Source organism: Lathyrus oleraceus, chromosome 5 (assembly GCF_024323335.1).
Source record: "Lathyrus oleraceus cultivar Zhongwan6 chromosome 5, CAAS_Psat_ZW6_1.0, whole genome shotgun sequence".
In the NCBI taxonomy this organism is placed as follows: domain Eukaryota; kingdom Viridiplantae; phylum Streptophyta; class Magnoliopsida; order Fabales; family Fabaceae; genus Lathyrus; species Lathyrus oleraceus.
This window is the reverse complement of record NC_066583.1, coordinates 243,819,470-243,833,638: the sequence shown is the minus strand read 5'-3', so window position 1 is coordinate 243,833,638 and position 14,169 is coordinate 243,819,470. Positions and strand designations below refer to the sequence as shown.

At 38.5% G+C, this 14,169-nt stretch overlaps 1 protein-coding gene and 1 non-coding gene across 2 annotated transcripts; both read right to left on the bottom strand.

The window, feature by feature from the left end:
- Positions 1–2,627: 2,627 nt before the first annotated feature.
- Positions 2,628–4,885, bottom strand: LOC127079991 (uncharacterized). The gene is made up of 4 exons (XM_051020333.1): positions 4,762–4,885; positions 3,633–4,009; positions 3,020–3,539; positions 2,628–2,953 (listed from the first exon to the last, which is right to left on the bottom strand). Exons 1-4 carry the CDS (start codon positions 4,883–4,885, stop codon positions 2,628–2,630), a joined length of 1,347 nt encoding a protein of 448 aa, XP_050876290.1.
- A 2,373-nt stretch (positions 4,886–7,258) lies between these two features.
- Positions 7,259–7,365, bottom strand: LOC127089141 (small nucleolar RNA R71). Its single transcript, XR_007790915.1, has one exon. It is a non-coding gene; the product is annotated as a small nucleolar RNA R71 (small nucleolar RNA).
- Between the last annotated feature and the right edge of the window lie 6,804 nt (positions 7,366–14,169).

Sequence of the window (14,169 nt, the reverse complement as noted above, 5' to 3'; positions counted from 1 at the left end):
TGATTGATGAATGCTAAATTTCAAAGTTGACTTTAAAGGACTTCTCATCTAAACTTATTCTTTGTCCATTCCCCTTATTGTGTTGTGAACTTTTTGATGTTTGCTCTTGTGTGATAGGGATTCCACCTTGAGATTGTGTAAGAGGACCATTGTAATGAGTAGCCAAGTTAAGAGAGACAAGCCAAATGGAGATCCTAGGAGCTTGAATTCAAATTGTGTGATTGCTTGTTTGTTTGCTAAGTCCAAAGGAAAGGAGCATCTTGAGTCATCTCTATGACTTCAAGAAAAGGAACTCCAAGGGTTTATCTTTCTCCCCTTATCTTTGTACGCTTTAGGACTAGCCCTTCTCTTCTTCTTACCACTCTAACCAAGCAAAAAATATTTTATTTCAAACTTTGACATTGTTTTCAAACTAGAAACCTAGGCCTTATGCCTTTGACTTTTCAAAATCTTTTCATTAATACTCATTGTAAATGAATCTTAACCCTACTTTGACTTCATTTTTGTAAATACATCTAACTTGTAAATATAACCCACTTCAAGTTGTTTTGTGGTTTCAATGGCCACCTTATTAAAATCTTTTCAAAAACATTAGTCATAGGTTTGAGTTCTCATAGTGGTTGATGTAAATCTCACCTCATCCTTAGTGATTGGATTATAAGTCTTCCATACTTATTATAGGGTTAACCCCTCACTAGTATGTTGAAGCCCTCCTCACGTGGTGGATTGTTGGTTTAGGTTGAGTTTTCTCCCTTTGATAACAAAAGACCTTAAGGCTTTTGATCAAATTAATTCACCAATATCTTTTTGTGATTTTTACCCCAAACTACGAGGTTTTGATCCTACCTTTGTGATGGTACGTAGGCAATGGGTTCATCCATTCAAACAACAAAATTTGTAAATATAATCTATTCTCTTCTCACCCCTCCAATCTTTTGCACATGTTTTCATAAATACCAACCTACAACACATGTTTGCAAAAAGAGGTTCCCTTAGAGTACTAAGGATGTTTTGGGTGCGTAAAACCTTCCCATTTCATAACCAACCCCCTTACCTAGATCTCTGACATTTTTATTAGTTTTTGATTTGATAAAACTTCTTACTTGGCTTTTGTTCGCTTTTTAGCCTTTCCTTTGGACAAATAAAAGTGCGGTGGCGACTCGAATTGTATGTTGACTTTTGGTTTAGTCAATAAACCTAAAGGTAATGAAAACCTCGCTACAATGACCAACAACTCTTTCTCAGTAGTTGCATAGTTCATCTGTGTCGGGTTCAACACATGACTAGCATAGTAAATGACATGCATCAACTTCTCTCTTTGTTGTCCTGGGACTGCCCCTACAACAATATCACTAGCATCACACATGATCTCAAACAGAAGAGACCAATCTGGGGCAATAACAATTAGTGCTGAAATCAACTTATTCTTCAATGTCTCAAAGGCTGTGGGGCATTCTTTGTCGAACATAAACGCCTTATCCTTAACCAAAAGAGTGGTCAGCGGTTTTGCGATTTTTGAGAAATCTCTTATGAAACTGCGGTAAAAACCTGCGTGTCATAAGAAACTCCTGATACCCTTATCATTAACAGGAGGTGGGAGCTTAGATATCACTTCCACCTTTGCTTGGTCAACTTCAATTCCCTTGTAGGAAATTTTTTGACCCAATACTATCCCTTCTCGCACCACGAAGTGACATTTCTCCCAGTTCAGAATTAAAATTGTTTTATGGCACCTGTCTAAAACAAGAGAGAGATTAGTTAAACAGTTATCAAATGAAGATCCAAAGACCAAAAATTCATCCATGAACACTTCCATATGCTTTTCGAGCATGTCGGCGAAGATGAAAGTTATGCAGCATTGGAAGGTGGCTGGAGCATTACATAACCCGAATGGCATTCTTCGGTATGCAAACACACCATACGGGCATGTGAATGCTGTTTTTTCTTGGTCATCTGGAGCAACTGCAATCTGATTATACCCGGAGTATCCATCTAGAAAACAATAGTAATCATGTCTAGCTAAACTTTCCAACATTTGGTCAATAAATGGCAATGGGAAGTGGTCCTTCCTACTTGATGTGTTCAACCTTCTGTAGTCAATGCAAACGCGCCACCCGGTAATTGTCCGAGTAGGAATTAACTCATTTTTTGTTCCTTATTATTGTGGTGCCCCCTTTCTTAGGGACAACATGCACCGGGCTCACCCAAGGGCTGTCAGAAATAGGATATATAAGACATGCGTCTAACAATTTTACCACCTCTTTCTGAACTACTTTTTTCATTGTTGGGTTGAGTCTTCTCTGCGGTTGGACTACCGGTTTGTGGTCTTCTTCCATGGTAATTTTATGCATGCACACAGTAGGGCTAATACCTTCCAAATCCTCAAATGCCCATCCAATAGCAATTTTGTATTTTTTCAGGACTTCGATGAACTTTTCTTCTTGGATATTCTTTAGGCTCTTGTTTATGATAGCATGACATTTTCCTTCAGAATCGAGAAAGACATATTTGAGATTCTCAGGAAGTTCTTTCAACTTCATTCCCTTCTTTGGCTCTTCATCATCTTCACTAGTTTGAGGTAGTTGTAAATCCTCCCACTGGTGTGGTCGAGATCCTTTCCACGGGGGTTATACGTCCAACAAGGCTAGCACTTCGGATTCCCCGTTGTGCACTTCTTTATCACTATCGAAAATGGACAAACTCAACACTCTTTCCAAGGGTGACTGTGGTGCATTCAAAGGACTATCATACATCATCACCTGATCCATAACCTCTATAGTATGACTGGTACAAATATCATCCTTGTACCTCATGGTGTTTCGAACATCGATCTTCAATTCCTCATCATAAACCTTCAACGTCATGGTCCCTTCTTCTATGTTGATCAAGCACCTTCCCGACTCTAAAAAGGGTCTCCCAAGAATGAAAGGGATCTCTTCATCTTCCGGCATTTCTAGAATTACAAAATCCACCAGAAATACAAACTTGTCAATTTTCACCAGAACATCTTCAACAATACCATACGGTTTCTTGACCGAATGATCGGCGAATTTGAGTGTCATCCTGGTATCTTGCATATACCCTATACCAAGATTATTGTAAATGGATAACGGAATGAGACTCACACTAGCTCCTAGATCAATAAGAGCTTTGTTGAATGACCTATCTCCAATAGTACAAGGGATAGTGACAACTCCTCGATATTTCTTCTTTATTGGAATCTTCATACCCTGCAAAATAGCACTACAAGTTTCGGTTAGAATAATCGAGTTGGTGTCGGCGGTACGCCTCTTAGAAATGATGTCCTTCATGAACTTAGCATAATTAGGAATTTGTTCAAGTGCCTCCAACAACGGAATGTTAATCTCTAGCTTCTTGAACAACTCGAGGAACTTTTCAAAGTTTTTCTTATATTGTCCCTTTTTCTTGTTTCTGGGGGGAAAGGGAAGCTTAACAACCGACTTAGGCTCAATGGCTGTTCCTTTCACTACTGGTTTTTGTGCTACCACTTCTTCCCCCACAACTTCATTTTCTTTGATCTGAATATCCACTTCGATCAATTGATCTTCCTATTCATCCACCTCCTCGACTACTTGATCAGATTTACCACTTCTTGTTGTCACAGTGCTCACATTATTAGGCTCTCTAGGATTTGTCACAGTTGCACTAGGTAGAGCACCTTGTGCTTGAGAGCTCGAGGCTAATTGCTGAGTGATTTGACCCATTTGGACTTCAAGATTTTTTATGGATGATGTGCTATTTTTCTGATTATTACAGGTTTCTTCTTGGAATTGAACATTATGAGCTGCCATTCTTTCAATGGCAATCTCCCAATCAGCTTTCTTAGGGGCTTGTTGTTGCTGCAGTTGTTGATATTGAGTTTGGTATTGACCGTGTTGAGGAGTGGTTCCTTTCTGGTCTTTCCATGAGAAGTTGGGATTGTTCTTCCAACCCAGATTATACGTGTTGGAATACGAATTATTCTGCTTCAAAAATTTGATTTCCTCCACTTATTGAGGAGTTGCAAAACAATACAAAGTTTGGTGCTGACCATTACAAATTTCACAACAGACAGTAGGAGCCAGTTGGACCTGTGCCACCTGTTGGGTACCTATATTCATCGCCTTCAGCTTCTTCTCAATTTCCGCGACTTTAGTATCTTCGATACATATTTTATTGGTTTCCAGCTTTATATCTATAACCCCTTTTGGTTTGCTTTGACATCTACGTACAACTCCAAGTGCTCATTAGCAGCAATGGCTTCAATGATCTTCTTGATACCAGTGGCTGTTGAAAAATTAGTGAAGCCACCGGTTGCGGTATCAATCAACTGTTTGGTCTTTATTTTGAGACCATTCACAAACATCTGCATCTGTTCGGTCGGATCCATATTATGAGCTGGGCAGGCGACTAGGACTCTCTTGAATCTCTTGTAGGTGTCTCCCAAAGTTTCCCCGTCCTTCTGCTTAAAATTTAGAATTTCATACCTCTTCTGCAGAAAAACCGACGCTGGAAAATACTCATTCATGAAGGCTTATTCCATTTCTTCCCAAGATGTGATGCTATCGGCAGATAAAGAATAGAACCATTCTTCGGCTTCTTCTAGTAAGGTGAACAGGAACATTATCAATTTCTTAGCTTCTTCGGTGTGACCATCAATTTTTAGAGTGTTGCTCATGGTCAGAAACCTCTGCAAATGCTTGTTTACATCTTCATTTAACTTTCAAGTGAAATGCTTCCTTTCAAGCTGATTAATAATACTCGGGTTTAACTGGAAATTAGCCATGTTCACTGGTTGGTTGACAATAGTTAATCTATCGGTTGATGCATTTGCACCTCCGTAGTCACCCAACAATCTTTCTGGTGGCAGTGGATTATCAACCATTGTTTCGATCTCTCTTTCTGAACCTGAATGAATGAAAGGTTTTTCTTCGTCTGATTCCAGACTTGCCAGTGTCTGAGTCTTGCCCGTAAGGTTCTCTCGATTTCTGCGTCAAAAGGAAAATCAGCTGAGGCCTTACCTCGCACACAAATATCAGACACAAATTAGTTGATATAATCGAAATAAATTATTAAAATAACGGAAAATAAATTTTATTTGCAGAGCAACAAAATTTCAATTGAGATAATTTAAACTTTATATTTGGTAATCCCCATCAACGACGCCAAAAACTTGATCGGGAAAATAACAAGTGTACTGTTTTGCCAATGTAGTAATAATATGGGTGTTTCCCAAAGATCGATCTCGAGGATCGCGCAACAATATAAGTGTAAATTGTTACTCAATTGAACAAAACAAATAGTTGGGGTTTTGTAAAAAGTCATTATAAGAGAAAGTAAAATAGAATAAATCTTTTCACAGTTTATAATAATATGCCAAGGATGGTGTATGAATATCTCCTGTAATGACCCTTGAGTGTATATCTCCTTATCAATGCAAAATGTTCAATTACCGAATCTTAAAATTGTTTCCCCCTAAGACCTCAGAGGGAAACCTTTGGTCATTTAATCTAATCTCTAAGTCCTTAGGCGATTATGATGAAACCAAACAATTACAAATTAACAAGAATAAACTGGTAACCATAGGGTATCCCTAGCCCTAGGTGATATCTACTATAGTTTCATTGTACAAAAACCTTAACAATTGCAATCCTGCTAATTGTTAACCATACAACAATTGTAATTTTTCTGATAAATAAAGCATTACGAACATTGCAAAGTGAAATTAACAACAAACATCATATATTAAGGAAATTATCAATTCAGAGTCATTACACGATCAATTCAGGGAGACCCCCTGGCATTGGGGGGTTTAGCATTTCATATTATTCAAATAAGATACAAAATAAAATTTAGACATTACAAAAAGTCAGGGAATTCTGTTGATCTTCAATCGCATCCGCTCTTGAAAGACCTCTGTTCTTCGTCGCTCTTGATCGCTTCAATCTTAATCGTACCAAATCTGTCAAACGTGTAAAAGTCCCGTTCTCCGTATTCAAAAATCCCATAAATAGTTCATGATCACTAATTTGATGTAGCAAAAGTCCAAAATGCCCTCCGGGATCAGCCGTGCCAAAATATAGCAAAAACTGGAAAATGAGGTGTCCAAGCCAACACTGGCCATGTCAGGCAACACGACAGGCCGTGTTGGCTATCTGGCAACAAGGGCTGACACGCCCCTTCCAGGGAGGCTGACACGGGCCGTGTCAGCTAACACGTGCACCCGTGTCAGCTCCCTGTTTTAGTGCCCTGACTCTCCTCTCCTGACACAGGCCGTGTTGGGCAACACGGGTGGCCGTGTCAGGGCTACTGTGTCCTCCAATTTCCTCTTCCAACATGCTAGGAACATCTATTTCCCTCGATTCCTCCAGTATTCTTGCTTACACCTGAAACCAGTAAAACTACCACAAAGAGACATAAAATGGAGTATAACGATGCAAACCAAATATAATAAACATATTGAAAGACAATACAAACCATCTAATTTACTAAACAGAACAATAAAGCAGGTAAACTAATGTGTTACCGACTTCGTGAAATTGTGCCGAATGAGTGTCATAAAACAAGTACGATTGGTGACTGATCAGTCATCATCCGACAGACACGCCCGTCACAATCAAGTTTTTGGCGCGGTTGTCGGGGACTAATTTAGTCAATATTGTGATTCCTTTATTGTGCAGTATAGACTAAGGCAACAAATTTTCTTTTTTTCTTTGTCGATTGTATGCCAAACACTCGCTCTCAGAGCAAGGAGTTAGAGCAATCAATTGACGATATCAAGTGTTATATTAATTTAAGACGTCGAATCAACATATATCGTATTAAATACGATCTTCCAGATCGTATAATCCCAATTTCAGAACCGGAACTGATTATGGCCGAAAGACCATAAAACCGTCCGTTGAAGTATTACGTTGTTCCATTGCAAGCAGAACCACATAACAACATTGTTTCCCCTGCCATCAATCGGAACAATTTCGAGTTGAAACATTCGCTATTATCAATCGTTCAACAAAACCAATTTTTAGGTAGTCCTACAGACGATCCTAACTTACATTTGTCAGTGTTTGTGCAGTACGCAGACGTTGTGAAAGCAAATGGTATCAATCAAGAAGCGATTAGACTACGTCTTTTCCCTTTTTCCTTAAGAGATAGAGCTAGAGCTTGGCTCTAGTCTCTACCTTCAAACTCAGTAACCACATGGGACGAGTTGAAGAAAGTCTTCTTAGCCTGATATTTTCCACCAAGCAAAACAATTATGCTAAGAGCTCAAATCAACGAATTTAAGCAAAAGGACAATGAATATATTTTTGATGCTTGGGAAAGATACAAGGAGATGATGAGACTTTATCCACACCATGGACTTGAAGAATGGATGATTATCCATACCTTCTATAATGGTCTGTTGTATAACACTAAGATGAGTTTAAGCGCTTATGCTGGTGGAACTCTAATGGACAAACCTTATTATGAAGCGGAATGTATAAAGTTAATGGCATAGACCGCATTTCCAATAGGGAGGAGAACGTGCTGTTGTAGAAAAATCAACTCCGAAAAGCGGAATGTATAAAGTTAATGGCATAGACCGCATCAATTCTAAAGTGGATGCGCTTACTCAGAAGATTGAAAGCTTGGCCATAACACCAGCAGCTACTGTTGCTGCCATAACACCAAACTGTGAATTATGTGGAACCCCTGGGCACACTAATACTGACTGTCAGTTATTGGCTGGTGTTGCCACCGACCAAGTAAATTATGCTCAAGTAAGTTAATGGCTATCAGAAAGGAGCCCATGTTGCTCCATAAGCACCTAGAAAGTCAAATTTGGAGATCATGATGGAAAAATTCATAAATGCCCAAGCTCGATAAAATAAAGAATTTGAAAGTCAAAGTGCTCATACGAGTGAACTGATGAAACAATTGTCAAATAAGTTTGATGTTATGGCTACCCATAACAAAATGTTAGAAACCCAGATCTCCCAAGTAGGCTAACAATAAGTCGCAATAGCATCCCCAGCTGGAGCATTTCCTGCCAACCACAACCAAACCCAAAAGGCCATGCTAACGCTATCACCCTTCTAAGTGGAACAAAAATAGATGAACCAACTGACCCCAAAATCCAAAATCCAGCCATGTATCAAAATTCTGGTAAGGGATCCGAAAATGTAAGCGAACCAACCAATGATGGAAAGAAAGACGAAAGCGGAGAGGCAAAAGATAAATAACTACCTTATGTGCCACTGTCACCATACAAACCACCTGTACCTTATCCCCAAAGACTTGTTAAATCCAAAAATGAAGGACAACTCAAGAAATTCGTAGAACTTCTGAAGCAACTTAACATAACCATACCATTCACAGAAGCCATTACGCAAATTCCTTCGTATACTAAATTCCTTAAAGAGATTATATCCAATAAGAAAAATATTGAGGATGATGAAACCATTATGCTTACTGCAGAATGCAGCGCTATCATTCAAAACAACATGCCTCCTAAACGGAAAGACCCTAGTAGTTTTTCCATACCATGTCTAATCAGAAAGTTTATCATAGACAAAGATCTATGCGATTTAGGAGCCAGTGTTAGTTTAATGCCCTTATCCACACGCAAAAAACTCAATCTCGGAGAATTAAGACCAACAAAGATGTCTCTACAACTAGCTGACTGTTCCATTAAATTTCCCGTAGGTATGCTAGAGAACATTCTTGTTCGTATAAAACAATTCTATATTCCTACCGACTTTGTAATAATGGATATAAAGGAGGATTCCCACATCCCTATCATCTTAGGAAGACCCTTTTTAGCCATCGTCGGAGCCATCATAGATGTGAAGAAAGGAAGGTTGACATTCAAAGTCAGAGAAGAAAAAGTTGAATTTCTCTTAGCTAAATTCCTACAAGCGCCAGCTATAGACGAATCATGTTGTTTCTTAAACGTCATCGACTTATGCGTGAAAGAAATGGAGAAGGAACCATTTAAGTATATTGAAATTACTGAAGATTCCAACACCTCTTATATTCGAAGACGATAATTCGCGTGAGCCATGCGTAGATGACAATTTAAGAGAATGTCTAACACTAACACCAAACCCAATACCATGCCCCGAGAAACACTCAGTAAAACTCAAAACACTACCCAAAGATCTAAGGTATGAATTCCTAGATACCGAGCTTGAAAGACCAGTTATAGTCAACGCTGACTTAGGACAGATAGAAATCGAAAAGTTACTCCATGTCTTAAGAAAATATCCAACAACACTAGGCTATAATATCTCCGACTTAAAAGGAATAAGCCCCTTTATATGTATGCATCACATTATGCTAGGGGAGGACTGTAAAACCTCTAGAGAGCATCAGAGAAGAGTAAATCCCATCTTGAGTGATGTAGTAAAAAAGGAGGTACAAAAGCTATTAGAAGCAGGAATGATATACCCGATATCCGGCAGTAACTGGGTTAACCCGGTACATGTCGTTCCAAAGAAGGGAGGTGCTACCGTTGTTAGTAATGAGAAGGGAAAATCCGTTGTAAAAAGAACTCAAACTGGATGGAGAATGTGCACAGATTATAGAAAACTAAATAAAGCCACTCGTAAAGATCACTTTCCATTACCCTTCATTGATCAAATGCTTGAACAACTGGCTAAACATTCTTACTTTTGCTATTTAGATGGATACTCAGGATTATTTCAAATTCCTACCCATCCTGATGACCAAGAAAATACTACTTTCACATGTCCTTATGGTACATTTGCCTATCGACGAATGTCGTTTGGACTGTGTAATGCCCCTGCAACATTTCAGAGATGCATGATATCGATCTTTGCTGATTTTATAGATGACATGATGGAAGTATTTATGGATGAATTCTATGTTTATGGGCAGATATTTGAAGGATGTCTTTCGAACCTAGAAATGGTACTTGAGAGATGCGTTAAGGTCAATCTCGTATTAAATTGGGAAAAATGCCATTTCTTGGTCCGACAAGGAATTATACTTGGCCATGTCGTATCCAATCGAGGGATTGAGGTGGATAAAGAAAAAATCAAAATTATAGGACATCTTCAACCTCCCAAAACCGTTAGAGAAATTTGCAGTTTCTTAGGACACGTCGGTTTCTACCGACGATTCATTAAGGATTTCTCTAAGATAACAAAACCACTAACGAGCTTATTAATGAAAGACACTGAATTCATATTCGGATAAGAGTGATTAAAAGCGTTTGAACATATGAAAAGTGATCGTATTACTACACCCATTATGAAACCACCTGATCAGATTAAGCCATTTGAGATAATGTGTGATGCTTGTGATTACGCTGTTGGCGCAGTCTTAGGACAAAGAGAATAAAAATAGCTACATGCTATTTATTACGCAAGTAGAATCTTAGACGACACACAGGTGAACTACGCCACCACAGAAAAAGAACTCCTAGCTGTTGTATTCGCTTTAGATAAATTTCGTTCCTACTTAGTAGGAGCAAAAATAATTGTCTATACCGACCACGCCACAATTAGGTACCTGTTAAGTAAGAAGGAAGCTAAACCGAGACTTTTAAGATGGATCCCACTCTTACAAGAATTCGATCTAGAGATCAAAGATAAGAAAGGCACCGATAACATAGTAGCAAATTATCTCTCTAGGATTGAGGATCTAAAACCCGAACAAGTGCCCATCAATGACGACATCACCTACGATCGACTTGTAGCCCAATTAGAAATTGAAAGCGAAACGATTGAGTGCTATTTAATGTATAATGACACATAAACCAATGAAGTTGTGGAATCTATTTGCACCAAGACCACCCTGCCATGGTATGCTAACTTTGTCAACTACTTAGTCGGCAAAGTACTTCCACCAGACCTAACATACCAACAAAAGAAGAAATTTTTCCATGATCTTAAACATTATTATTGGGACGAACCACTACTTTTCAAGAGGGGCGCCGATGGTATTTTCCGTTGATGTGTCCCTGAATCAGAAGTAAATGACATCATATATCAATGCCACTCTTCATCTTATGGAGGGCATGCAAGCACCTTGAAGACTTGTGCGAAGATCTTACAATATGGCCTCTTTTGGCCTAATGTATGGAAAGATGTCCACATCGCGATTAAGAATTGTGATCGGTGCCAACATACTGGCAACATCTCTAGATGCGATGAGATGCCACTAAAATGTATCTTAGAGTTAGAAGTCTTTGATGTATGGGGTATAGATTTCATGGGTCCTTTCCCGTCTTCTTTTGGTAATAAATACATACTCGTTGTTGTTGATTACATATTAAAATGGATCGAGGCAGTAGCCTCTCCCACTAACGATGCACGAGTAGTGATTAAAATTTTCAAGAATCAAATCTTCCCCAGATTAGGTGTACCAAGACTCGTGATTAGCAACGGAGGATCTTACTTCATTTCCAAATTTTTTGAAAGATTGTTGTTGAAATATGGAGTCCGACACAATGTAGCAACGCCATATCACCCTCAAACAAATGGGCAAGTTGAAGTTTCCAATAGAGAAATAAAACAAATTTTGGAGAAAACCGTTGCAGCCTCTAGGAAAGACATGTCTGCAAAACTTCGTGAAGCTCCGTGGGCTTATAGGACATCTTACAAAACCCCGATAGGAACAACACCATTTAAACTGGTTTATGGTAAATCATGTCACCTGCCTGTGGAACTCGAGCATGAAGCTTATTGGGCCATTAAGACCCTTAACATGAACTACACAGATGCATGCGAGAAAAGAATTTTGGATATCCATGTACTAGAAGAACTTAGACTAGATACCTATGAGAATGCCCGTATTTATAAGGAAAGAACCAAACAGTGGCATGACAAACAAATTACAAGGTGAGAATTCAATGAGGGTGACATAGTCCTTCTCTTTAATTCTCGACTCAAATTATTTCCAGGAAAACTTCGTTCTAGATGGTCTGGCCCTTTTGAGGTCACGAGAGTTTTCCAAAGTGGAGCTGTGGAAATAAGGGGTTAAACCAATGAACCATTCATTGTAAACGGGCAGCGACTTAAGCACTACCATAATGTAGAAAATAAGGATTTCTGCATGAGCTACAAATTAGAAGAGCTACCCACTCTTTCGAAATATTAGCACCGTTCCAATTGATGTCGAGCTCCCGAGATTAAACGAAACGCTACGTGGAAGGCAACCCACGACCTTTAATTTTTATCTTTTCTTTTTAGTTGTTTTCATTTTTATTATTTTCACTCTATGTTTTTTCCCACTTATTTATTTCTTTCTCTTTTCTATTATTATTATTATTATTATTATTACTATTACTATAATTAGTACTGCCTATTCTAACACTTAAATACAATACTTTTTACTAATAGTATAATCTTTGTTTACTTTCAGGATAACATAGCTTAGGATAGCTTATCACTAACTTAGGAGTATGGAGCTTGTTGACGATATGGAGGTTATATTCAAGAGCGAAAATCAGAGGTGCCGTTTTGACATGTTAGCACAGAGGGAAATGACACTTTCTATTTATCCAGATGGACTGATCCTGACCACCTTAGGACTAAGAGACATTGTTATGTATCTTCTAAACCAAGTAGGTTGGGATATTTTGTTGTGAGAAAGAGGTATAGCCAATACCCTAGGCTCACCCTTGAATTCCCGAGTTCCCTTTATTATAACCCTAACAGAGGAATATGATTTGGTAGAGGCCTGACTACATTTAGGCTTTTCGGAACAAAGTACCGTTTCACCCACCATGAGATGGCCGAATTATTAGGATTTCCTAGTGGCCCTGATACATATACCATTAACCCTGATGATGCCTTTACAGACCTGGACCTTGACTTTTTTTGGGGAACCATAACCAAAAATTATCATCTTGAACCTCACACCATGTTTTCTGAAAATATCCAGAACCCTGCTATCCGCTACTTTCATAAGATCCTAGCCCATACCCTGTTCAGTAAGGAAGAGAACATCATCGTTGTTTCGAGGGACGAACTTTTCATCTTGTAATGTGTTTCCCAAGGGAGACCAGTAAATGTCGTTGTCTTCATGTTAGCAAACCTAGACAAGATTGTCAGAGAAACCCACAATACTATTATCAATTGTGGGTTAATAACCATGATTGCTGATGCTATAGGCTTGAGATACCCGCTTAACTGTTTACATACTTTTGGAGGTATCCGTGTCATGCACCTGAACTTCTGTTTCAACCGAGGCATCATTACCAATTTAGGACCAACGGAGTTAGAGTTGTTAATTGATAACGAAGTAGTCCAGAATTTTACACTGCCAAAACATGGGAAAACTAATGTCCACAACCGTGATAATTGGTTTTACAACTTAGAGGGACAAAGTGAGTCTCCTACACCACCTTACAACCCTCAGCATTATGAGAACCCAGAAGCCATTTTTTCTGATGTTGATTCACACGCCTCTGGTGTTTATCACGTCGTTCCTCCTATCGATTTCGGCACTGCTATACATGCTTTGCAATCTGAAGTCGATTTCATCAAGGGAGAAGTGAATTCTCTTAGAGTGGATCTCCTCAGATTTATAGATGTTGTTAATGAGCAGTTCGATCATGTTTTCTAGCAAATGCATTCCTTTGAGCACTCTCTTGGACCGAAGTGATAGCTAGTATAGATAGATTGTACTAGAGTTTTCGTATTTCCTAGTTTAGTATTTTAATTGTCATCGGTATTTTTTCCCTTTGTTGTTATTTTTCAGGTTGTGCTTACTTTACAGTCGATATATCGACATGAACTTGTGTTACTCCTACATTTAATTAATGTACTTTGCATTTCAGTCAATTATTTTATTTAATCGCTTATTATGTTCTTTCTTATAAATTTCATGCTTTTTAATTATAGCTATTTATTTTAATTCACTGCTTTATAGCCTTAATAGGATTTCCCTGCTTTAAACTTTAAAAAATGCCAAAATTGCGAATTTTAGGTTAATGGCGTTCGCCATTCGCTTCGAATTTAAAAGTCCTAGCGATTTAGGTAGATGGCATTTGCCATAAGCCTAATAGCGATCGCCATATTAGGAAAACAAAAAATTTCCTCTCTTTTCTTCTCCCTCCTGTGCGTTTTTCAAACCCCATTCCTTTAAAACCTTTGAACTTCATACTCTAAACATTACTAACTCAAAATTTTCATCTCCCAACCACTCCACTTCTTC

Coding starts and splice junctions, on each gene's coding strand:
- LOC127079991 (XM_051020333.1), bottom strand. CDS start 4,885: ATGGTTGATAATCCACTGCCACCAGAAAGATTGTTGGGTGACTACGGA. Junction 3,540..3,632: donor ATCCTAGAGAGCCTAATAAT/GTGAGCACTGTG, acceptor GTGGATATTCAG/ATCAAAGAAAATGAAGTTGT. Junction 2,954..3,019: donor TTCGGTCAAGAAACCGTATG/GTATTGTTGAAG, acceptor TTGTAATTCTAG/AAATGCCGGAAGATGAAGAG.